This window comes from Glycine soja, chromosome 10 (genome assembly GCF_004193775.1).
Source record: "Glycine soja cultivar W05 chromosome 10, ASM419377v2, whole genome shotgun sequence".
Classification (NCBI taxonomy): domain Eukaryota; kingdom Viridiplantae; phylum Streptophyta; class Magnoliopsida; order Fabales; family Fabaceae; genus Glycine; species Glycine soja.
In genome coordinates this window covers 785,027-811,777 of record NC_041011.1, presented here as the reverse complement: position 1 = coordinate 811,777, position 26,751 = coordinate 785,027, and the positions used below count along the sequence as shown (strand labels likewise).

Below are 26,751 nucleotides of genomic sequence, written 5' to 3'. Positions count from 1 at the left end.
TAATCCAAACTGAAATAAGTTAAGTGACTGGATTAAATGATTTTTCCCCCCTCAACCGATCTAATACAATTCTGAACTCCCTACTTACAATTGAATAGAATCATTTCATTTCATATTACAGGAATTTACATAATAAATGAACTTGGGACTAATGTCAACTATGAAAAAATGGATATAGGACCAGGTCAAGAGAGAAAGTATACAATAGAATTTCTAAGCTTCATGTATGCAATAAGTTTTTGCTATCAACAGGTGAGTCTGAAGCCATCTGCTTTAGCCAAAATGGAATGGAATGGTTCAAACACTATACAGCACAGGACCACATGATTTTACTCCCAAATTTCAACACACAATTGAAATATACGATCTTTTAACAACACACAATTTACCCAAGTGTAAAGTATCCAAGCATCCTGCAAAGCAAATGCTAGTTTGCATCAGTGAATTGTAAATATCTTTCCCATGTTATTATTCATTACAGATTTAAAGGGGTGCCAATGAACATGATCCAATCAACACATTTGATGTCCTATGAATGCGAGTAACACACTCTTAATATTATTTTTTTAGAACTTTCTTATTTGTTAAAATTCATCTAGGTTCTACTAGTTTGGAAATGAGACCACATATTTAGTGGGTAGAGTACTCTAGTGTCGGGGAGAGTGTGTTAGATTTCATTTCTCACTAGTTAATTAAAGTCTACAGAGCCAACAGCCGTACCATAGACTCCTTACATGAAACACAGCAGCACTTGTGCTTAAGGATAAGCACAAGAAAAACTGCCTTTGATAGTTTGATTTTCTTAAACATTACCTTGTTTATGAACCTACCAAACTAGAAACATCTAAAATTATTACAGTGACAGGATCTAAACGGGCTAACATGTTTGTATCCATAGATATTCATTTCAGTCATGTCAAGGCAAACAGAGAAAGGAGAATTGAATCACTTTACCTAATAAGATAGTATATGAATATGAAGGCAAGTGTGAAATACCCCACAAGTGAGCATGTTTTCCTTGCTGATTTCTTCTCAAAAACCTACAAAATTCAGTTTCTACACACTAAATCATGTTCCGATAATGTGAAATTAAAAGATAAAATGAGGTACATTATACAGAAAATAAAAAAGTTACCTTTTTAAATCGATCCATGGTTCCCATCATCACACCCCTTGATCCGTCCATTTTGTTACCCTAATTTACAATGGAATCCAATCAGAATAAAGGGAAGAGAGTTTCTCACAGAAACACTGTGTTGTTTACATACCACCCGATCAAGCAACTGGTTATGACTCTCAACCTCCTCATGTATATCACCTGTTAACTGTTGATCAAGAAAATATTTACAGTCGAAGAAAAATAAATCAGCAGATCATATCATTTTAATGGTTCCTTCGAGCAAATTACTAACCAAATAATTAGAACATTATGCAACGAAACCAATAGGCTAAATAATTTCTTAGACATTAAATTAGCAATTGACCAATAATTCATACTTTGCAAATGGACATGCATATATTTGTAAATAGCACAACAGCTACAACAAGAGAAAATGTGTATTTCTATAATTTAAAGAAGCCCCATACAAAAGAACCAAGCCAAATTCTGTTAAAATGGATAAAGATATCACCAGCAATCATTGCCTTCAGTCCTTTTTACCGTAAATTTTTCAGAAAAAATTCATTCCATTTTATTTGTCATTTTAAGCGTTCAAGACAATATTAATTACTATTTTGTCAAATAACAATTATACCCTTACCTTCACGGCTTCACCCATTTATCGTGAAATTGCCATTAGAGGGAACGGAAGAATAATTAGTGACAGAAATTAATTAGTAAGATAGTTAAAGGGTATAATATGAAATCAGATAATAATTTAAATAAAAATAAGAACATTAATTCACTTAATTGTACTTCTTAATTCTTGTGTCACAACCTAAAAAGACACTTAAAAAAATGGAGGTAGCAGCAAATAAACAACTATGCACACACTTAATCTTTATTAACAAATCACAAGCATTTCCAGACCTGCAGTAATCATAAACTGGGGATCCCATTTGATGATCCCTTGTTTACAAATCAACTGATGACCATTAAAAAAAAATACAAGCATGCTTATTTTTACAATGCAGCCAACTAGAAACAGGGAAAGGATTTCCCAGTATTTAAGCAAATGATCCAAAATGGTAACAGGAAAATTAGAAACAACATATATGCACAAAGACCTTAAACAACAATAGAACCATGGCAGGTAATACTTTGAACACTAGCAGAACTTTTCCATGAACCTTTACATTAGTGAGAACTAAGAATTCCTATAGCCAGATGTTAAGACAAGAATTCAATTGATACTTCAAAAGCAAAATAGTACCTTAATCTTAAATAGAAAACTTACCCGTTTCAGAAAGGAAACTCTGTCCTGCAAATTCTCTATGGCTTTATCATTATCATGCTCATTAATTTCGCGTGAGTAAGAAGAAGAAGCCCTTAGACCACCCTCCTCCAGACTATCAAAACCATCTACAAGTGATGATCTGGAGGAGCGATTATCTCTGAAAATCAAACAGTTATGATGGTTAATACACAAGAGAACACCATTATTCCACAAAAATTAAACCAAACCTGAGGCCTTGAAAAGTCAAGAAAAGTAGCACAAGCCCCAATAATACATGAAAGCAAAACTTGAGGCCTCTGAGGGACAAACTTGAAGTACAAACCCAGGCTAAAAATTGAAGACAAGTCACAATTGGATCAAGCTAGTAGAATTTGATGGGGAGTGTCGAAGAACAAGTCCAGATTGGTGGGTTAGAAACAAGTTAAAGATTATATAAGAAAAATGGCCATGAGTCCAAAGTACAAGTATTTTTTTAAGAAACAGGCCACTTTGGCTAAAACCCACTAACTCTCTCACACTAACACTCACATACTCTTGGACAAGCGCTCGGGCATAAAACAAATTTCTAATACAACCAATACATGAAAAATGAAAGCAAAGTATCTAGTAAGGTAATTGACATGAAATGTTATCCTGATTTTTATTAAAAAAAACATTTTTATTTAATTTTTAATTTCATTTACTTGTTGGTCATGGGTTCGAATCCGGAAACAGCCTCTTTGCATATGCAAGGGTAAGGCTGCGTACAATATCCCTCTCTCATACCTTCGCATAGCGAAGAGCCTCTGGGCACTGGGGTACGAAAAAAAAAAAAAAAGTCGGCATCAGCTCACAAGGGCCGAAAACAGAGCAACAACTTCAAAATCTTGCACAATTTATAAACTTAATGACAAGGCACTGTTGAAATCAACATCTAGACATAAATAAATAAATAATGCATTGCATCATAGCTTCAACCTCTCTGATTCCCAACAAATCAAAATCCATACTTTTTCCTAGTGCAGGAACCAGCTCAACAGGTGCGGTAAAAGAGATGGTCTCCAGCTCATAGCTAATTAGCTCATTCATAAACAGCACAACAAAACACAGTTTAAGTTAACATCAAGCTATAAACAAATAAGGAAGTTTTCACTTTCTAGAGCATTCCTACTTCCCTTGTTTGAACTCAAAAAATGGACATTGGATTCAATGCAAGAGAGCCCAGTGAGTTCTCAGCAGTGTACATGTACACATACCCCAACATACGAAAAGGTTGTTTCCAGCATTTAAACCCATGTCCTACAAGGCACAAGGAAGCAACCTTACAATTGCATTGCACCAAGGCTTCACTCTCTTGTTTGAACTCGAAATCCTCCAATTTTCCAAAACTTGTCACCCTATTAAAATCTTCACTCTTCTAATTTTTCTTTTCTTTTCAGTATCAGTAAAAAGCATTAACCAGTTAGCAAGTGATTCACATCTTTCCCAGTGACATGATACCTTCTACCTCTTTGTTCTCAAAAACTTTAGGACCCAGGCATATCATTAAATTTCCACGGGCAAGTTTGGCTTGAATCGATTTAAAAAACAAAAATCATGATTTCAAAAGCTCTATGTGTGTCTGGAATTGGATTACTTTATTTTTCCTTCAAAACAGCCTATAATCAAAATCCTAACTGAGAAATTAAAAAAAAAAAAACAATTTTCCCCCCAAAAAAATCCAAACCAGGCATGCACTCTCACTGAAATTTTGCTTTGAATACAAAAAAGCTTAATCTAAACACTCAAATACTTTATGATCCTCTTCAACTTCACCTTGTTACTGAACAGCTAATAAACAATGCACGTGCATTTCAAAGCAATACTCATTCCAAAATCCAGATCCAGCATTGCCCTGAAATCCAAATCATCCTTCAAACCTAAGCACTACCCAACCGCATATCGAACCAAAAAGGTTGCACAAATTAAAATCGAGGGAAAGAACAGATCAAAGAACAAAAGGGGAGTCATTTCGAAAACAAACCTTCGGTAACTCATGACTCGCAAAACGCGTTTCGGGACTCACGCAGATTTTGGCAATTATGTGCAAGATCTTGTGAGAAAACGTTGAGAACGTGTTTTTGTTCGAGATCCGAGAAAGAAACCGGTGTGTAAGGTGATTGGGTTCGTAAGTCGTAACTGTGAGAACGAGTCAAAACGGTATCGTATCTTTATGCTCTTCTTAGTTACCTTTTTATTTTTTATGAATTTAATTATGTATTAGTATTTCATAATGCGATGTGTTAATCAATTAGAAATTATTTCATATATAATATAAATTAATTAATTATTATAAAAATTATTCATCTTAATATACATAATAATAATAATGTATTTATAATTAAATAATAATAAGTGAATTTTGTTACATAATTGTATCTCAAAGTTTACCATTGAATTGAAAGCTTATAACTTATAAATCATATTATAGTAATCTAAATTTGTCTAATACTCCATTATTATATATATATATATATATATATATCAAAATTTACATAAAATGTACTTTTGAAATAAAAAAAATGAAAAAATCTTTTATTTTATATTTATAACTGTTAAATTCAAATAAAAATTAACATTTAATGCTCTTATATCTTCTTATTTCAAAATTCACATTTATCTCCTGTATTTTTTTCACTTGATATGTTTTATGTATGTAGGGGAGGAATAAAATTATTTTCACATAGATCATATTTTTTTTTTCACTAAGCTTAGAAGGAAGTTTCAATGGTCTCATTCGTTGTTAGAAGCAAATCAAGCGGTAAACTTATAGGCAAATTTTGGTCAATCCGACTTAGATGCCATATTGCCATTCAGAAGGTTTTTAATTTTGCGCCTTGAAATTTCAATATCCACAAAACTTAGATTTAATACTATATTTTTTTAAGTGTTTTGTTATTTTTAATTAGAATTGGAGATTTGCATCCTCTAGTTATTTAATGTGATTAGTCCCCCCATACCAAAAATAAATTAATTAATGTGATTAGTTGCTTAGAAACTTATTTCCAAACACATAGCATGTAGAGTATTGAGGTGGAATTTTAATTTCTATTAGTAAACGTAAAACGATAATTAAAAAAAACTACATTTAAACTCTGTAGTGTTAAATAAGTATAAAATTCATTGCTTGAGCAGATGACCTAACAGGCTAACACATGTAATAGAAGCAGTGCACTATAAGGATGTGCTTAATGCTCCTCTTTTAATTTTTTGTTTTAGTTTTTTCTTTTTTACAACCTTTCAAAGAACTCTCTTAAAAGCTACTCAAAATTTAAGCCATGCCTAAACAATGCATAACTCAGCTAGCACGTTAATCAATTGCCATTATTATCTGCCTCTCCATGTATGTGCATTCCTTAAAAAAAGTGACTAAGTGAGAGATAATATTTTGCTCAATTACATAATGCAAATCCCGTGATTAACTATTTAAATCCACTATAATATCATATCAATGTATTGAAATTAAATTTGGTTCCCATCAATATATTTATTGCACACGCGAAGTTTGTCTCTGACCGTAAAGGGTTCATCAACTGATATCATCAATAGAAAATCTTTTAGCTAATTGCCCAACAATAGGAAGAGTTTGAGTCGTACAGTAGTACACATTGCTGCTATAAAGAAGGCATTAATTCAAAATTGACTACACACCAATTTGGTGGACGAATTATAAGTGCTTCCCAAGCACACAACAACCTACTATTAATCACTTCTCTACACTTTCTATGTTACAACCCTAAAATCAATTTACTCAAACTCAATTATAAGTTCAGGGTATAGTTGAAATTGGTGGAGCAGCAACATTGAATAAGTAAACAAAATTTTGGAACCATGGATTTTTTTTAAATGGACATGATTATATCTTTGAGAAATATTGTTGTGGCATTTTGAACATAAGGATATAATAATTGAAAAATGAACATTACTATGTGTGTTGTTATTGCCCATCAAGCGCAATTGTGCTTCATTTAATGGCTAATGCCATGCATGCACCTGCCTAACTACTACATACCAAAAACATATTTTATTCCTTTCTTTTTATCGCTTAATTAAAGTTAAAATAGTATGAATTAAGAAAATAATCAATCTCTTCGTTTTTATTAGAATTATTATATATTTCTGATATGTCCTTTATTTCTCTTATTTACTTTTTATATTGACATTTCATACATTATTGCTCCTTTTAAAGGTATAATATTTTTTTTTTCAGTTTTTATAAAGGTATAGTTGAGATAATAATAATAATAATTAACATCATAAATGTTAAGTCACAAATAAGAAGAAAAGAAACGGCGCTAATCTTAATTTTGCTAACATCAACTGTATGACAAAATCAGTTATTACATAAAAAATGCAATACCATCATAAATACCTTATATCCAATAATAAAAACTTCTCAATTTTACATGATTACAATATTTTTCAAAAGATATTTATGCAAAAGGCTTATAATATTTCTATGGCCATGATTTCATGAACCGAAACAAACCCATATGTTAATGAGGAAGAAGAATCTAGCAAGTGTGGAACTTGATTTTGAGTCACATAATGAAAAGCAACTCATAAAAGAAGAGAAAACCACCCACAACTTCAACCCCCCACAAAAGATTAATGGCACTCAACTACACACACTATTTGGAAGGCCCTTTTATTGTCAGAGTGAATGCCCTCTTCTATCTACCCACCTATGTTACTTATGCCACTTCATGGCGCCTACTTTCCCAGCCTGGACTTAGTAATTATATTAATTAAACTGACAAGGTAGCTAGTGTTTTGTGTTCCCACTAAGATATAACAACTAAATGAAGGAAAAAGTTTAATTCAGATCTGTCACTTTTTATGCTTAAACAAGAAAATAACACTACAATCCATGAATGTCCTACACCCCAAAATATAACTATTTCATGAATCTTTAAAAATCCAGGTTTTATTATGTTGATCTTCTTTTTTTTTTTTTACATCACAGGCTAATTTTTCAAGTTTTAACAAAGAAAAAATGAATTTAATAAGCGTCATTTTACAAGATAGTTATTTTAAATATTAATAAATTTACTATATATATAACAATAATAATAATAATAATAATAATAATAATAATTTTAATTTGTGATTAAATAACAATATTTTAATTCATTCATAAAATATATCACAAATACTGAAATACTATATTCTTGACTACTGTAAGAGCGCACACACATTTTGGGGTGATTTGATTTATGATTTCTTAATGAAAAAACTGCTTTAGCATAAATGTCGACATGAGTTTAATATAATATTATATAGAGGTACTGGTATGCTACTATGATATGATATGAAGCAAAATTAAGCAGAAGATAATAAAGTTTCAGCTGGGGTTATAAATGAATGTCACAGGTGACAGCATGGTGGATCAGCAATGCTGTGCCACTTCAAGTCAAGGCAGTCTTGTCATAGTGTGATTTTCCTAAGTTAGTAAAGTGGTTCAAACAGTGCAGTGAAAGCATAAGTCACTTCTTTTTCATCAATATGGTAATCTCATCTTGGCCTCTACAGCATTGTAGGACACCCATATTTATCACCATAATGGAAACAAATCAAGAGATTTGAGCAGAGTGGTGGATGTATGTTGATTCTCTAACATGTACAAAAATCTAGAAGAGTTTTTCTGGTGGAAAAGAAAATTATAGAATCTTGGGAGAATTATTGTTTGGATATCTTTTCATGATTGTGAAAAGTAGCTGCCAATTCAATATTCAATTTTCAGAAAACTTTTTTCTAGAAGAGCAACAATGATCTAGCCTATAAATGACATCCTAAACGATATTGCAATCATAAAGACAAAAGATAAGCACTGGAGGTTCAAACATGACAGATTAAATAAAGAAAGTTATCAACATATGCTACAAATCCAACATTTGTGATTTAATTCAAAGTCCGTAACAGGAACAAGCATCTTTAATAGATTGATAACCAATAGAGAGACAGCATCAATGTACAGTATTTCCCTTCATCAGTACTATCTGGGAAATTTCAAACAATGTAAAGTCCCTCACTCCATCCTAAGGAAAATATAGCAATTTATAATTCAGTATGCATTCATTCTTTGAATAGGCACTATGAACCGCTTAGAAAGGTTTAAGGGAAAATTAACATACCGGCAAGAAAACTAGACCTTATGACTTGATCATGATACAAAAGAACTAGAATAGAAATACAAGCACCAACAAGTCAACACCAGCTTAAAAATTAAGATAACAATACTAGTTTCTGTGGTATTCATGACAACAATTCTAACAAAGCATACTCTAAGTAGTAAGCAATCTGTACATAAATATATATACAAGTTCAGCATTAACTTCTATGCCCCTTTATAAATATGACTGCTTATCCACTACGCAAGTCAAACTGTAAATAAATACATCCAAGTCTTCAACAGTATTAATCTTCAACGTGCAAAGCTCATAGTTCCACATTCTATTGAGATAATATCCTAAGATATTTAAAAACAAGAAAATGCTCACCACCATATTGAAGATTTCAAAATTTAAAATGTACTCAAATCAATTAAGAAAAGAATCTCCACATTGCAATTGCCACTCCACACAATCTTCAAAATCGAAACTGCTTGCACAATCCAGTAGAGCATTTTGTTGATGCTCATACCGGCATATGTAATTCAACCCAACAAGAAGTTCACAGATTGATTCCTCGGTCTTTTCCCTGTCAGCAAAGTATAAAGTCTGAAGTAGCAGAACATTTGTCCGGCTAACAATTTGGTGTTGCTCAAAATTACGCTCACTTTGCCATCTGATCATGTTATGCCCAAGTGGGGCGAGCCACTTGAGTATCCCATCAAGATTCTCCTTCCAGTCATGGGCAAGAGGAGCATCATATATGGCCAAACTCTTGACATAGGACTTCAGTTTGGCCTTGAGAGATAACCTTAAGCTCATCGGTAGCATCTGATATAGATCATCCCTCGCTTCCTCGCCAACTAAATGCGGGTAGCGAAGCAGCTTCTCAATGACAATTATGACATTGGCATAGTGCAATGCTAGAGCACAGCCTCCAAGTGTGGAAGGAGGAGCATAAACAGCTAACCTACTTTTGGGACCTAATGTTGAGCAACTTTGTACACCAGATTTGGCTTGTCTAAGATCTCCGGTGAAAGGAACGCCACTTCGGCTATGACTTAGAATACCAGAATGGCACGCGTGCTCCATCTTCATGCTATTATTCCCTATCCCAACACTGCAACAGCTACTATGATGGTCCTCCCTATTGACATCATCAGCATCATCAAATTTTGAAACTGAGCTACTCAAACTTAGGCATTCCATGAAAAGTCTTCCCGCACTTGTTCCACATGGAAAACCAAAATCTTCAAGTCGAATAGGCACCAACTCGCCTCTCCTCAAATCAATCTGAGGCCTACTAGTAGCTCCCCTTCTCTCCGCCACAGCCATTCTTCCAACCGAACCCGGATGGAATCCATTTCCCTTGCTCTGATTGCGCTTCAACCTCTCCGAACTTGTGTGAGCATTAACATGGCCCGACACAAACCCCGATTCATTTTGCGTACCTGGCGAGCCTCCACCAACACCAGGTCCAAGGGCATTATTCCTCAAAGCAGATTCTCCAAAGATCACAGAAATCCTGGCATAAATGGTACAAACTGTCCTAGCCAACAACTCAACAACCTTATCAAAGTTCTGATTCCAAAGGGAAACATCCTTAAGATGCCTCACATCTTGCTTCTGCCATATGAGCTTCTGCTCAAAAGCCCTCCTACTCTCCTCATGCTGATTATGCTGAAACTTCTTCACTGCTTGCTCCAACTCATTCAACACCACCATCTCACTGTACAAGTTCCTAGTAACAGTAACATACCTATCCATTTTCCTCACCATTCCCTCCATATGCTTAACAAGGAACCCCAATTCCTTGACATCTATAACCCCACCAACAATGTCCCCATACACATGCTCAAACCCTTGCAAGGCAGGCTCAGAGCACTTCTTCCCCAACCTAGAGACAACACTAGCAACCCTATTCAACTCCTCAAGCTTCTCTGCCAGAGCCAGCTCAAGGAGATAATCCTCATCAGAGGACACCAAATTCCTAACACCCTCTGAGTCCAAGATCTCATTCCTCAGCTTTGAGATCTCAGACTCTGACAGTGACCTGTGGAGGTGCACAGTTTTTGACATCACATTTGCTACCTCAAAAGAAAGAATACCTATGGTTTCTTTAGTATCTGACCTCTTGTGGTTCGGTTTTCTCTTTGTCAAGGTTTCAAGAAGAAGGGCATGCTTGAGATTGGAACTTACCTGGTTACCCATCTTTACAATCCAAGCTTCTGCGACCATAGCTGCAGCCACACACACACACTTTCTTCAAAATGGGGTGTCCCAAAAACTCTGAAATTATCCACTTCTACACCCGCAAAGGTGTAGCCTTTGGGAACATATGAAAACCAAAGTGAAATTCAGACATCAGAATAGATAGGCTTTGTGAGGGGAATTGGAGAGAGACCCATTAAGGGGAACAAGAAGAAGAGGCCAAAGGGTTGTCAAAGTTGCAAGCTTTGGTTGAATTGTTTGAGGGGCATGGTGATAAACAACAACAACAACAACAAAAAGGGGGAGGAAGAAAGAAGAGAAAATGATGTGAATGGAAGAAGGAAGAGATAGTGGAAAAGTCAGTGAGTGTTGAAGAAAGTTAAAACATGGGGGAGAGAGAAAGGTAGGTGTGGAATGATGATGGGAAAAGAGTGGAAGGAAGGAGGTTGCAATTGTTGCAAGAAGGGACAGAGGGTTAGTTAATAGTTATAGCATGCGCTACAAATTTGAGTGCTAGGCGTGAAGAGAAGAAGGATGATGGGTGTACTTGATTGAGCACTGCAGCAATAACAAGAGAGAGAGAGAGAGAGAGAGAGAGAGAAGAAGAAGAAGGTGTGCGTTGGTTTTTGAAGTTTGAGAGTGTTTGTTGGTTTGATGATTGGTGTCTGGTTTTCAAAAGGGGTATCAGAATTTTAGAAAGTGGACTGTGGACTAAAGGGGTTTTTAAATTTGGAAGCATTGTAGCTGCTCCATTCATTCATTCAATTCTTCTCTTGATTTTTTTAATGGGTCTTCTTGTGACCTCCCTCCGGACTCCGGGGTCATAGAAACTTAGGCAAATTACATTTGACACTCCACGTCGATTCTATGAATGTGTCGTTTATTTGAGTAAAAATTAAGTTTGGATTTCTTGAAATTCATATCGGGTTTTATACCGTAGGAGTCCATGTGTCGAACACTCAAAATGAATCTATAACTTCAAAATATCAATTTTCAAAGTTTCGGGTATTTGGATGAGGAGTTCAAGTATCAGAACTCTAAAGCACCAAAATAGGTTCTCTAGTGTTCGACTAACCGAATAGTGGACACACTTCTTAGCATAATCAAAGACTATGACTATGAAGAGCTCAAACTAACAACCACTAAAAGAGTCAATATATTCGGCTGCCTGAATCGCTCTATAAGTTATGATTGAATAATCATGTACAAACTAAGATTATCAAAACAATTAACATCATAATAGTGATTAAAGTAAAACAATTGTTCATTTTCATTTATCATTCTTTATTATTGTTTAGTGTCCAGATTTTACTTGAGCGTTAATTTTTTTTTTTTAGTACACTACCTTCCGAACAATTAAGGAATCAAATATGTAAATACTAAGAGAAGTAATCTTTGGAGTGAAGAAGCTAGAGAGGATAAAATTACAGTGTTACCCCTTGTGCAGGCACATATTTCAGTTTATGTAAATGAAAAAAAAAACAAGATTTGAAAGGAAGACTTTTTAAACATGAACAATCAATTTTTGTTGTAGAGATTAATTATAAAACTAGTGAATATTTCACATATATAATATAAGAGTTTAATGGTAATGTACTGATAATATAAAATAATTTTACATAATCAATCAATAAAAAATTATCATTAATATAAGTTTTCCAATCAATAAAAAATTATCATTAATATAAGTTTTAGATAATTATTGTAAAAAATCAACAAATTTATAATAAATTATAATTTGTGATCAAATAACAGTATAAAAAAAATACATTTTCATTACAACACCTCTTTTCTCATAATATAATGATAAAAAAATTATAACAAAACTCGTTAATACTTTCAACTTGTAATATGGTGAAAAAAAAATTCCATGTTGTTTCTTGAAATGCCATACTATAATTTTTTTTTAAACGCTTAAGGATTATTATTGTTAACCTTTTTATTAATCTTCTTTTATATTATAAAATATCAATTGAAAAATTTATACCTTATAAATATTTGAAAAATATTGAATTTTATTTATTTAATAATTAGAAAATTCATGAAGAGATTATTTTAGAAGATTTAGAATTATTTCCACCTATACACAGATTTTAACAAAGGTAAAGGACAGGTAGCTGAAATTTTGAAGGAATAAGGATGCAAGCCAATATAGGAAGTTGTGGGTATCCCATCTCTTGACCCTCTTTTTACTTCTCTTTATATCAACAAAGAGGTGGGCTTGAATTGGAGTTACCTTCTCTTTTGGGATGCTCAATGTACTTGAAATTTCCAACCCAAAAACATGGAAATGCAGATGTGAAAGAGATATTTTAATTTGATTTTGCTCAATTGGGTCAGGAATCAACACAATCGTAAAAGTCAGAAACTAGGAAATTTTATGAACTAAAATATATTTCTTACGAGGAAATGGTGAGAAAATTTCTATAGGGTTAAACCTGTGGTTCACGGACATTACAGCTTTGACATTTTGCCAAATTTTAAATTATTGAACTTGTCATCATATTCTGATGTTAGCTTTAGCAATTTGTAAAGCCAATGTAATATACAGGTCTAAAAAAATATTAGTTGCTAATTGTCATTCATCTTTCTAATAAAATTACACGTTGGGTATCTCACATTATTTACTCATGAGATTAAAGTAATATATATAAGTGAGAGTAATTTTACTCTTCTATCTTATAAGTTATTTTTATTAGATTGAGTTAGATTTATAATTTATTTTTTAAAATGGTATTAGTGTTTATTCTAACAATTTTTTGTTAGGCTTTTTTGTCTCCCACTATTAAACCGCTATAAAATCAAATTAGTTTTATAGAATTAAATTAGATTCATAATTTACTTTTTAATATTACAGAAATAATATTTTTTTATATTAACATTTTAAAACTGTTGTGTTTAAGAGTGAAAATATTTATGAAAATAATAATAGTAACCTTCCCCCAAATCCCAGGAATTGGAACTTGGAAAAAGTAGGTTGAGAAATTAAGTATGTCATTAGGGTCAAAAAGGAAGAAATTAGGACACCCACTATGGAAAATTTGACTTTACCCTCCTCCATGCATTAGTGCTGCTTGCTTGATCCTTCCAATCCAACTAAACAAACAAAGCATTAACGCGGATTGAATCCGACGTGACTTTTGGTCCAAAGAAAGCACGTCAAATTGAGAATGATGACAAAGTGATTTGGGAAACAAACTTGTTGATTATATGTAGTTGGTCTTGGTCATATACATTTATTAATAAATAACGAGACTACTGAGACTTTTGTTTGAGATGAATGATAATTTTAGTGTTTAACGATTAATTCATTATCATGAATTATGCTAAATTTATAATTTATACTTCATATACTTGTACATTCTTATGAATTATTTATGCAGAAAACTATGAGTTCATAAACTAACAAAAGGTTAGTGCAGAAAAAAATGAGTTTATTTAAAAAAAAAAAATTATTTTGGCATGTCAAAGCTCAAATTAGCCATGTATGACATTCCAGAATAATTTAACTAAATATTTTGGTGTTTTTATTCTCTAGTTAAACTATAAATTTTGATCGGTCAATTCTCAAAAGAAACCCATATTAATAAATTATTTTAAAAAATATTTATATTGAAATTTTATTTATAAAAATGATCTAGAATGGTTAATCACTCCTTACATCTTCAAGAAGGCAACGAAGTTGCTGACTTTTAGCAAAATAGGGGGTCATGCAAGATGAAAGTGTGGGCATTTTAGAGAATCTTGGTTCATGTAATCTACTATTTTTTATTTTGGTTGTTATAAATACTTTTTCAAAAATAGTCCTTGTAAAATTTATTTTTATAATTTTGGTCTTTATTATTTTGTTTCTCTTTATAATATATATATATATATATATATATATTTTATTTTTGTTCTTATAATATTTAGATCATTTATTTTTAGTCCTACCAAATATTTTTTAAAGAAATTAATTCAAAATAATAAAATAGAATATTATAGGAACTAAAATGAAAAATTGATATATTACAAGAACTAAAACAGAGGATGGAACTAAAACCAAAAAATTAAAGTTTACAAGGACCATTTTGAAAAGAAAAAAAATTATAAGGACAAAAAATATATTATAAAGATAAAAAAACAACATTTTCAAGTCTAATATTTATCAGTTTGATATTTATGTACGGTGTAGTCTTAGCTATATTTCTTACCTTTATTTCGGTACCCACCTTATTGTGTGCTAAGTCATAATTGGTAAGTACATTTCCGATCATTTTCAAAGTCAAATAAACATATGCGGAGATTATTCGTGTGTTTAATAAACATATGTGAAACTTTTCTTTTCTGTGTCAAACCAATTTTATAATTAAAAAAAAAATGTTTGTAATGGACAGACTGAAACTTCCCTTTCTGCCATTTCACGATGAGATATATAACATCAACCTTTTCTTTTCCCCAAACTTTTCCTTTTAATTTTTCTTCCCTTCCCTTTTCTTTTTCAAATGGAATTACCTACTTTTTCCCCACAGCTAGAAATCATTTTATGAGATTAATAGAGAATCTTAACAAGACCACGTTATATCATAAAATATTAGTTTATGCCATTATGGTGATGTGAAAAGGAGAAAAAACAATAAACTACCATATCTAATGTCCCTTTCAGTTCATGCCCGTAGCATGCAGTATATGACATTGGAGTAGTTTTGATTTGTTAATAATAGTGTATTCAATGAAAACTGACCAAACAAAATAATGAATTTGAGAAAAGACCGAACGAGTGAAATTTGTCAAAAGTTTGCCGTAGTGGGATTTGGTGGTATTGTATTTGTTTTTTTAATTGGAAAAGAGTACTTCACTTACTTGATGATGACCAAAACCAAAATAAATAACCCCTCATTATGTATAAGGATATTCACTCTGCAAAAGGGCAAGCAAATAGTGACAAAAAGAAAGATGGACCTAATACAATCTACATGCTTTTCCTCAGTAATCATGGGTCATGCGTGCTTTAGGGCTTTTGGCTCTCTTTTGTGGCAAAACTTCTCATCAGGTGGCTCACGTGTATCTATCTTAATAATGAGTTTCATTTATGTATCATGTTATTTGTATGAATTATATATGAAATTTATTGATGATTAATTTTTATTGAACAACATGATTAATTATCTTTTATGAAATCTTATCTTTCAATCATGGTTTTTTTTTTAATCTGGAGACCTTAGTTAAGTGTATTAATCTAATAATATTTGAATCAATAGCTTGTTGATAAATAATATGTATTATTATACCAAATTAGTGTGCAAGTCCAGTGAGTGTAATTTTTTAGGTTTAGTTTCAATGGATGTATGTAGCATCGTTATATTTAGTTGTAATAATTGATGACAGAAAACGAAAATTGGGAGTAGAAAGAAAAAAGTACTAAAAATTGGTAGGAATTGATTTAGCTAAATAGTGAGCAGGAAGGGAAAAACACACACACACACAAAATGTCATGTATAGTTGAAATTAGAATAAATAGTCTATGTCTTCTAAAAAAAGAATAAATGTCTATGCTTTTTTTTAAAAAAAAATTATCAGCAAAGAGAAAATATATACATATGTGATGGGTACAAAGGATACCAAGCCCATATACAATCAAGGCATGTATATCCTGTCCTTAAACTGTTCGGTTGTTAATTTATTAGTGTAAATCAATTATAATATATTTGTTGAATTTATATAGATTATGTTTCAAAAGATATTTTAGCTAATTTTTAAATTTTTTTATTAGCTCAAAAACTTGTTTGATTATTTAGTAAATAATTTTTTTAATAATTTTACTTTTTTAAAATGCTATTTGAAGTAATATTTTTTAAAATGTTAATTTTTAACTTTTTATATTTCTTTTCATTTTTATCATCAATATATTTATTTATTTTTTCTTGTCACCTTTTTTTAAACAAAATAATTTTTTTCATTTTTATCTTTTAACAGTTAATTTTATCAAACATGTATAATTTAATAAACTAACTTTTAACTTTCAATTACCTTTTCAGCTTCAAGATAACTTTTCAACTATTTTTTTTTAACATAACCATAATTATTATCTTTAAGAGTCACATATATTATTAATTTTAATTGATTCACAAGTGTAAAAATTTATACTAAGAAAAAGGTTCTTCATTGTAGGCCTCCTTACCAACTTTTTTGTAAATCTTAACTTTATTGACTGGTATTAATATTGTACTTGTTTGATGAAGTTTATGTGCCTAAAGTGGATCACTCGTTGTACTTGTAGTATATATGATTGATGAAGAATCAATAACTCTGAATTGCTCAGGCTCAAGCTATTAACATATTAAAACTAAACATGTGTATATATTAATGAAATTATTTTGTTTATAGACAGATAAATCTATTAAATATATAGATCAAAATTTGACTATTAATTATATGTGTATAAAAAAGGTTTTATTATGAGAGATAAAGTTTATTTTATTAATTGTTATGCCTTCAAAAAATGAATTGATATGTAACTATTAATTGAGACAACAAAGAAAGCACAGTGGATTATTTTTTTTGAGAAAGCATAGTGGAATGATTTAAACTGATCATATGGCAAACAATATAAAATATAATTAATAGCAGCAATAATAATAAGAAGAACAAAACCCTAAAAGATGGGGAGCACGAATGGGTCCCATGTTGCTCTTTGAGATTGGATAAATGTTCTAATAAAGTTGTTTTGTCAAGAAAGGGAACCTGAATTAGAGAGCTTATCAACTGGTATTTCAAAACCTGTTAGATTTCACTTTCTTTTGTCTCTCATCATTGTGCTTTTCTTGTCCATGTCAATAAATAGATAAAAGGAGGTTTCGCAATTAAATCATAGTATTTAATTTGGCTTTTTGATTCCTTTTTCCTCAAAAGGGGGGAATAAGGAAACTCATTTGCAATATATAATTCGTTTTTTTATTCAATTTTCTAATTTTCTTTTTGGGAAATTTGCAATTAATTTTTGTTTTAAACATTCTCTTCGATTAAATTTGGGAATAATCAATCACATGCTAATAATGTTATAAGGTTAGAGGAAAGCAACTCAATGTTTTTCATTTGGATAAATATCATTTTAAATTTTAAAAAATAATCAATCATTGAGCAAGCATTTTAGTTCTATTACAACACGCAGTGCGAGGTGGAGCAGGGACAGACACAAGAGAAGGATAAGGGTAGTTCGATCCTCTCCCCAATTTTTTTAAAAAACTATTTACACAAAATGTTAAATTTGTATAATATAATCTTGTAATTTTTTAATTTTTTTAAAAAAAACTATGCATGATAATTGATAATCAATCTCTATATATTAAAAGCGAGTTTTGCTTTTGAGAGTGAATAAGTCTCTCAAATTATCCAACCTCACAATTTACTTCACAGTTCAAAAGTCTTTTTTTTTCTTCAATTTATCCTTACATAAGAAAAAAATGTTATTCTTGATAAAGAGGACAATATTTCCTATTATTTCTTATTTTTCCTCAATTGTTTGATAATAGAGATATTTTTATTTAATTTACTTTGCAAGTATTGGTTAAACTTAATGATACATATTTTTTTGGACAGAAAATACATAGTATTTATTTAAGAAACTGTTTATTATGTTTTCAATAATACACGATGCGAAATTATTAAACATATGATATTAAATATTTAAATTACCATACAAAATAAATGTTGAATAACTTTTATATTTTTTATATAACAAATACTTTTTTCTAATATTTTTTTTACTTCTTGACACATGATGGGAAAAAAAACCTTGATTTACTTGTCAGCCGTCCACTTACCTATTTCTGGATTCGTCCCTAGTGTGAAGGAATTCATTTGAAGTGATTTTATAAAAAAAATTGGAATTAGTTTAAAATATTTAATTTAGAAAATAATTTTACATTTTGAAATATATTTTATTATTTTTGTAGAAAATATTAAAAATATCAATAAAAGTGTGAAATTTAAAATTTAGAAATAGATGAATAATACAAATTTTTTTTAATGAAAACATTATGCATGACTTTTTCCTTCCTTTCTTTCACCAATAAAAAAGTGATCATGGTGTCTAAGGGTCCATTCCTTTGTAAAGAAAAAGTTTGTTTGTAAAGAAAGATAAGAAAAAGAAATTAAATGATCAATAAAATGAGATGAGATTTTCATTTTTATCTTTTATTTTAATTCAAATTTTCATCTCAATTCACTTTTGTTCATTTCTTTTCACTCTATTAAACGGGGATTTTTAATGTGATATTATAAATTCTAACAATCTTCCTTCTTAGTGTCCAGCACTTTTCTTAAATTGATTGGTATAATATAAATTTCAATCACTAGAACCATGTAACGACTTTCAGGCATTTCCTAGTATTGTTAAAATCTGAGTTAACACAGTGATTGATAGATGATACTCAAGTCTAAGTCCAAGTTCAACTACAAACCAAATACCTTATGTTATGGCCGTGATTTTCTCCCACTGCATATAGTGTTCCCCAAAACACAACTAAAATTACTTATGCTTCTTCAAGTCTGTTTAATTAATTAAGCAACTTAGCTGCATCAATTGAACCGTAGTACCCCATCGGCATTGACTTCAACCACGTAACATTTTGATGCATCTATTTACCACATGCCCACCAACTATTCGACCCACGTGCTCAATGAATTTGATTTTCTCAACTTCAAGTTTTGCACCAGCAAGAATTATTCCCTCCAAGGTTTCAAGCAATTAATGCATTACTCACTAGGAACCCAACATTTTGTCTTAAGAATCAATTGCTTAGGCCTTTCACCAGATCAAACAAAGGCTTATCAAATGCTCTAATGCTCATTAACCTTGTATCCCCCCAAAAACGTGGTACTAATGTTGAGAGTCGTCTTAGGCTTATTGATGACATGTTGGAAAACAATGCAACAATTCCTCTTGCTCATAATTCAGCCACTCAAACTGAAATGACTATTCACTCCTCTATTCTGCATATGGAACAAGGGTCCGGAGTTGATGTGTTCTTCTTGTCACAAGCCATGACCTCATGTGGGTCCAAGCGTGACCTTTCAGGAGGAATCCAACATCACTGCCTAGCAATAACAACTGGCCTCATTGCCAGTGTTTATGTTGGAAGTTCTTTGATAAGTTTGTACACAAGATATGCCTTGTTGGGTGATGCATACCGTGTGTTTAAAGAAATGCCTGTGAGAAACGTAGTTTCGTGGACAACCATTATTGCTGGATTTGCGCAAGAATGGAGTCTTGACGTGTGCTTGGAGCTCTTCCAACAAATGAGGGGTTCTGATTCGAGACAAAATTGTTTCACGTACACCAGTCTTCTGAGTGCTTGTATGGGCAGTGGAGTACTGGGGCATGAGAGATGTGCTCATTGCCAAATAATTCAAATGGGCTTTCACTCTTACCTCCACATTAATAATGCTCTCGTTGCCATGTATTCCTAATGTGGGGCAATTGATGATGCCTTGTACTTATTTGAAAATACAGTGAGCAGGGATGTTGTCACATGGAACACCATGATCATGGATATGCACAACATGGGCTTGCACATGAGGCAATCATACTCTTTGAAGAGATGATAAAGCGAGGTGTTAATCCTGATACTGTTACTCACCTTGGTGTTTTATCCTCGTGTCGGCATGGAGGTCTTGTCAAAGAAGGTCAAGTTTACTTTAATTCCATGGTTGAGCATGGTGTGCAGCCAGAGCTAGATCATTATTCTTGCATTGTAGATCTTCTTGGTTGGCCTGGTTTACTTCTAGGGGCTCGTGATTTCATCCAAAATATGCCTATTTTTCCCAATGCTGTAATATGGGGTTCACTGCTTTCTTTCTCTAGGCTTCATGGCAATGTTCAAATTGGCATCCAGGCAGCAGAGAGTAGGTAGATGGAACCGGGGTGCTCAGCAACACTTCAACAGCTAGCAAATCTATATGCAAGAGTTGGCTGGTGGAATAAGGTAGCATGAGTGCGAAAATTAATGAAAAACAAAGGTCCAAAACCAAATCCTGGTTGTAGTTGGGTTGAAGTCTAAAGCAAAGTCCATAGATTCGAAGCACAAGATAAGTCAAACAGCAGAATGACAGACATTCTTTCAATAATGAATAGTCTGATGGACCACATGAGTAGTTTTAACCTTCAGTCTCAGATGTGTGAGGAGGAAAATATTTGGCTTTTAGCATTGACTTGTAGATTTGGCATGAGTGGAAACAGAGGGCACTCATTTTCTGGTCAGTGAAATGTTCATGGGTGGTGGGAAATTCAAGAAACAATGCAAGCATTATTGGTTTTGTGACATTTGATGTTCTTCACTTCGGTTGCAGGGTGGTTGGCCTCATCCCTCAAACCCAGTAAGTTCACGATCAAGAAATAATATTGACATAAGCAATGCATTATATTTTTAACATTCATTAGTTAGTTGTTTGTGGCTTGGTCCACATCAAAATAAAATCCTTGCCAGCTTCAATGACAACAGAGGTGCTACTAAACGAGAAACAGAATTCACCTGTATGAGCAGATTCCTCCACATAATATTTGATACAAGAGGTTCTGTACAGCAAAAAAGATACTCTCAATTTGTCAAAGGGGGCTAACTCAATTGGTTAAGCAAGGTGCATGAGCTGTTATAAATTCCCTGACACTGTCTCCGATTCTCACGGATCAAAAAAGATACTGCCAATTTCATAACACAAAAACCATAAAAAAAAAAAAAACATACGCACTGCATCCAATGTTCTAGTAATGGAACTTCAACAGTAGGTCCATTGTAGTGTACACAAGTGCATTATGTAAAATCTATGGAAGCATAACAAATTCAGCATTCACTAGCATCTTTACAGCTTTTGGCTGCTGATTATTTTTAGAGTGACTCACAATGCCTTTTATTGCATCAATGTGTTACTACTTTCTCACTTTAATTGTACCCTGCTGTTTTGGTATTTTGTGAAGGATTTTTCATTCTGATCTTGTACATTATTCTCCTCTCTTTAATTTTCTTTCTTTCATTAAAAAAACGCAGGAAAAAAAAAAAACTGACCTTCGATCCAATGGACTTTGATCCATCAGGGAATCAATTGGTTGGGGTTCAGTTGCCAAGGCCAATCCTCCAAGAGTATCCAATTTACCCAGAGAAGCTGTTGAGAAATTAATGAAGGTATAGTTCATAAGGATTACCTTCTGAATAAATGAGGGAGTACAAACCAGTGAGACAAACAGAAAGCAAACTTGTACTGTATTTAGTGGGATGCCATGAGTGTAAAATGCAGCAACAATATTTATAGCGAGTGCTGCTATGTTGACTGTAAGCTGAAACTGAATAAGTTTCTGAATATTTGCATATACAGACTGCCCTCATTTGACGAGCTGAATTGGCAAAAGAAATTGAAAGGCAGTACCACTTATGCTTCAAACATCAATTTGTAATCATCTTACACAAAATAATATTTGACGTCATGGGATGCACCTTAATTCTATATAAACCTCTCACAGAAGTATTCAAAAAATTATAATTCTGCATTTCAGGTAGATGTTAAACATGCATCATTGAGTAAGAACAATTCAATTCTTCCAAATAAGAAATGAGGACTGACCTTCACAACTGAAGCAAAATTGTCATCCCAAATGACATCAGAGCTCTCTTTAGCAACTTCTGTACTTTGGAAACCCATTGAAAGACCAATATCGGCCTAAAGTCCAAAAATATAGTAAAAAAACACAACCATGAAAACAAAATCTAGTTTACATAATTTGAAAAAAAAAATGTGTCAGAAGAATAGAATATAAAATTAACATAGCAATAACAATGTTGGCATCAGTTATACTCACCTATTGTATCATTACAATTACTGTCATCATCTTAACATGTATCTAAGTTAAAAACAAAAGCACATGCCCCAATAACACAAGAAATGCCTTGCAAACCTCATGTAGTGCCATTTGTTCCATCTCCAGTTACAACCACAACATGCCCCTTCCTCCTCAATGCTTGCAGAAGCAAAAGCTTGTCATTAGGAAATAACCGTCCCATAACCTATTACAAAATACAAAGCATAGACGCTTAATCTCATTGGCCAAGCAGTTAGGGTTGTGTTCTTTGCAATGCAACTAACCTAAATATGATCAACAGTTATAAATGATAAAGATTAAAAGTTAGTTAATAATCACATAATTATTATAAAAAATATTTATTTTTTTCTTTTAGTACTTATTATTTAAATATGATTTAATAGTTTATATTTTTAATTCTCATTTTTCAAAATAATAAGTGTTCCATTTAATAGATTTCTTTTAAAAATTCCCTATATAACTAAGTTCAAATAAATAAAAACACTGAAAAGGATGTTCAGCCGGAAATTAAAAAGAAAAGGATAACAAACCAAAAATGGACAGTTTTGAGCTTAGAAAAGTCTGAAATAAAAAGTACTAATAAAACAAATGAATATGCTCAAAATTTACTCTGCTCAGTTAAATCATTTGCTAATAATTTTCAGAAAGTAGGTACTAGGTAGTTGAGATGGGGGAGCAGAACAAGGGGGTGCAGGTGGGGGCGCAGTATGGCATTTTTAATGCCTTCCCGTCTCTACTGTTCATGTAACAGTGCTCATTTTTTAATGGCTTTCAAGAGTTCATGTAACAGTTTGTCTAGTTGTTTAATTATTGATTTAGTCGTTATGCATACGCAATCATTATGTAGTCTTAGTCTATTGAAAATTTACTACAATTTTGTAAACTATTACATGTTTAATTTTTTGAAATAGCGGTGCTATTGACTACATGGCTTATAGTAAGATGTTTACTTCAGCCCAAGAAACCATTTCATTTAGGGAACCTCTCTTAACTAACTCTAGTTTATGTATTTATTTGGGGATTGACCAATTCAATGATCCTAATAGCTCTTTCATCTCTTTGATAAAAATCAGATATGCAAAGTTAACTCGTCGTTGCCCATTTCTGGTGAGTTCTCCTTTACCCAGGACTCGTTTTCTGCTTCTGCTTTTATATATCACTTTGCCATTATTAGGGAAGGGATTTGAATTTGGAGAAGGGTGAAATTAGGGGAATTGAATTGGAGCAGTCAAAATGAGATGGTCAAACAGTCAACTAGAGCAGTGGAATAACATCTCTTTCCTTAATTTTAATTCTGGTTCGTATACAAATAGCAATGCTATGTGTACACTATTACCAGAGAAAAATCCACAAGTATCTGATTGGACTAGAGAAGACTGAAGTTGAGATACAATCTTTGACATGGGTTCCTTGAATGCTTCAGCTTTTGCATCTTTTCCATTCCATCTTGGTGCCATTTGGACTCACAAAATGAGTAAACAGATGTGTCAAAACCAAGTCAATCAAAAAGGTAATGGCAAATGATAGGAAAATTTCTTGCAATAAAAAGGTGGAAAAGATTTTCAAGTTTCCCCCCAAACAATAACCAAAATGCACGGAAAAAGCTGTCATTTGCTTGGCCAACTCACAATTTACAAACATGAGCAATTTTGTACACTTACTAACACGACCATCAAGTAAATTATATTAGTTTACTTGAAAGGATTAGTAAAACAAAAATAAATCAAATTTGCTGAAAATCAACATAAATCAAAGGACGAATCAGTGTATTTATGGTGTCCTATTGTGGATGTAATTTGGAGAGTTAACTTTGCATATCTGATTTTTATCAAAGAGATGAAAGAGCTATTAGGATCATCGAATTTGTCAATATCCCCAAATAAATACATAAACTAGAGTTAGTAAAGAGAGGTTCCCTAAATGAAATGGTTTCATGCGCTGAAATAGACATCTTGTTCAAACACGATGGCCTTTCCCGTCACGTGTGTCTGTGCCGTCCCTCTTGCCTTCTCTGGTCTAACGTCCAAGTAAATTAGGACTTCCAACTTCAGTGGAAATGAGTCATGTGTTTTGGTTTCTTGGGCTTCACTTCACTTCACTTTATCTTCTCTAATTTTTATTTTTTTATTTCAATCATAACAACAATAATAATTCTTCTAAAAAACAGTAATAATAAATTATATAACATAGTAAATTAAATAATAATAATTAATAAAAAAATAGAATTGGGATCATCCTACTATCCCACTTTAAGATTATGGCTTATAGTCCAACTATAATGTGTATTAATCCATTTCAACAACATTTAAATTTTGAGATTAAAATCAAAAGATACAAAAACTTAGATAGATAAAAGGAGGTGTAGTTCAATTAGTTAAACAGAATTTGGAAGTGTTGTAAATGTTTTCATATTGTGTTTATTTTTCACGGATTAAAAAAAAAACTTAGACCGAATAAATGTTACTCAAAGTCAAAGTAGTAACTTGCTACAAATCAATGACTATAGGAGCTCAAATAGCTTCATCCCTAAGCTGAAGTCAAGTGTCAACTGTATATAGTAATATGACTTTGGTTGCTATTTTTGAAAAATTATAATCCCAATTGTTGAACAAAATAATAATATATCTAACAATGAGAAATATGAGTGCACCATGCGCTACTTATGACATGTTTGGTTATGTGTTTATCTGAAAAATGCGTATTTAACGTGAATTATAGACTTATAAAGAGTATTTTTCATTAGACGTGAAAGAGCTTTCTAAACATATAAAATGAGTTTAATATTGAGATATTTTTAGTTTAAAAACATTTATACTATTAATTAATTAAGAAATAAATTTAACATAATTTTAAAATAATTATTACAAAATTGACAATTTTAGGAATGAACATGACACTACCTGTTCTACTAACTCAGTATGCTCTGAGGTTGATTTTGAGAGGTTCATGTTTTGAAATTAGACCCAATATTTTTTTAAGACATGTTCATATTATGTTTTGGATCATTATAATCCTATTTAATGTCTTATATTCGACCTTTAAAAAGATATAAGTTTTCTCATTTGCTCAACCCTGATTTACTCAACTTCGTTATAGGTTATTTTGAATTGTCTTGATTTGATTTGGGTTGTTGTGCTAATACGAAAAGAATAAAATAGGAGAAAAGAAGTGTAGACAAGTCCAATGCTCTATCATGTTTGTTTTGTGATAGGATGTTGTTCTTGTGTTGTATGTGGAGCCTATTGGGATACGAGTTAGAAGTATTTTTTGGAGTTTTTTTTATTAGAAATAGAAAGTTTTTTCGGTAGAGAAGCTCAAGCTCTTAAAAATACTTATATTTTTGTATCCAAACAGCCGTAGTCTTAGGATTACTAATATGAGTAGCTTTTTAGCTTTGAAAGTGTGATTTAGTTACTATTTTTTATTTGTTGTATATTTTGGGAATGTCTTTATTTAGCATCCTATGCTTTTGTAAGTGTCGTTGGACATCTTTAATTAGTGATATTTTGAAAAGAAAAAAAGGTTTTCTGAACAACAACTTTTCATTTAATCAATAATAATTTTCATATTATGATATTATATTTATCCTAAAATTTTAAAATATATATTATAAAATATACCTTAAATAAAGTTTTATATTTCTTTTATTTATAATCTAATTATACATAATGTTAAGATTGCTATATTGCCCGAAAAAATCATATTAAACAATTTGTTGCTCACACCAAAATAATTTTAAATAATTTATAATATTATAAAAAATTTAAACTGAAGAATGTATTCTAATTAAGTAATTAAATTTATATAAAATCTCTAATGACCTGCTGTGCGGCTAAGCCATGCGCATTATTTGCCATTGTTGCTAGATATGTACAAAATATGTTCAGGTAAGATGCCAAATGAAAAACTTATATATCAAACTTTTTGAACGTAGTCTAAAAGTGATAACAATTTTAAAGATTGCAGAATATATGGTCTTTTTAACTTTGTGACGCTGAATATTTGACCCCTTTGTTTGTTTGTTTAACTCATCTGGAATTTTCTCAGTTTGAATTGAATCTCCTTTCTCCCTTTAATTTGGTTTGTTATGGTTGTTACTTGTTAATTATCTGGCACCAACTCATTTTATCATATCATATGTGGTGTTCCTGAGTTTTTGAAGTCA

The 26,751-nt window shown here is 31.8% G+C and overlaps 3 protein-coding genes and 1 pseudogene across 3 annotated transcripts; 2 read left to right on the top strand and 2 right to left on the bottom strand.

Annotated features, from left to right (window-relative positions):
- Positions 1-4,566, bottom strand: LOC114369989 (bet1-like SNARE 1-2). Its single transcript, XM_028327271.1, has 6 exons — positions 4,399-4,566; positions 2,397-2,553; positions 1,269-1,325; positions 1,136-1,195; positions 955-1,040; positions 1-413 (listed from the first exon to the last, which is right to left on the bottom strand). The coding sequence occupies exons 1-6, from the start codon at positions 4,410-4,412 to the stop codon at positions 386-388; spliced, it is 402 nt and encodes a 133-aa protein (XP_028183072.1). The 5' UTR covers positions 4,413-4,566; the 3' UTR covers positions 1-385.
- Positions 4,567-8,573: 4,007 nt separating this feature from the next.
- LOC114372079 lies at positions 8,574-11,520 on the bottom strand. Its single transcript, XM_028329469.1, has one exon. It carries the CDS (start codon positions 10,760-10,762, stop codon positions 8,954-8,956), a length of 1,809 nt encoding a protein of 602 aa, XP_028185270.1. The 5' UTR covers positions 10,763-11,520; the 3' UTR covers positions 8,574-8,953.
- Positions 11,521-19,529: 8,009 nt separating this feature from the next.
- On the top strand, positions 19,530-21,092 carry LOC114370887 (pentatricopeptide repeat-containing protein At2g37320-like). The gene has a single exon (XM_028328288.1). The coding sequence runs from the start codon at positions 19,559-19,561 to the stop codon at positions 20,183-20,185; it is 627 nt and encodes a 208-aa protein (XP_028184089.1). The 5' UTR covers positions 19,530-19,558; the 3' UTR covers positions 20,186-21,092.
- On the top strand, positions 20,221-21,092 carry LOC114370886 (annotated as a pseudogene).
- Positions 21,093-26,751: the final 5,659 nt, after the last annotated feature.

Bases quoted from the DNA above. Each gene is read 5' to 3' on its own strand.
- LOC114369989 (XM_028327271.1), bottom strand. The intron at 1,196-1,268 runs GTATGTAAACAA...ATTGTAAATTAG, and splicing joins ACCAGTTGCTTGATCGGGTG to GGTAACAAAATGGACGGATC. The intron at 1,041-1,135 runs GTAACTTTTTTA...TGAATTTTGTAG, and splicing joins CCATGGATCGATTTAAAAAG to GTTTTTGAGAAGAAATCAGC.
- LOC114372079 (XM_028329469.1), bottom strand. From the start codon at position 10,762: ATGGTCGCAGAAGCTTGGATTGTAAAGATGGGTAACCAGGTAAGTTCC.
- LOC114370887 (XM_028328288.1), top strand. From the start codon at position 19,559: ATGCTCATTAACCTTGTATCCCCCCAAAAACGTGGTACTAATGTTGAG.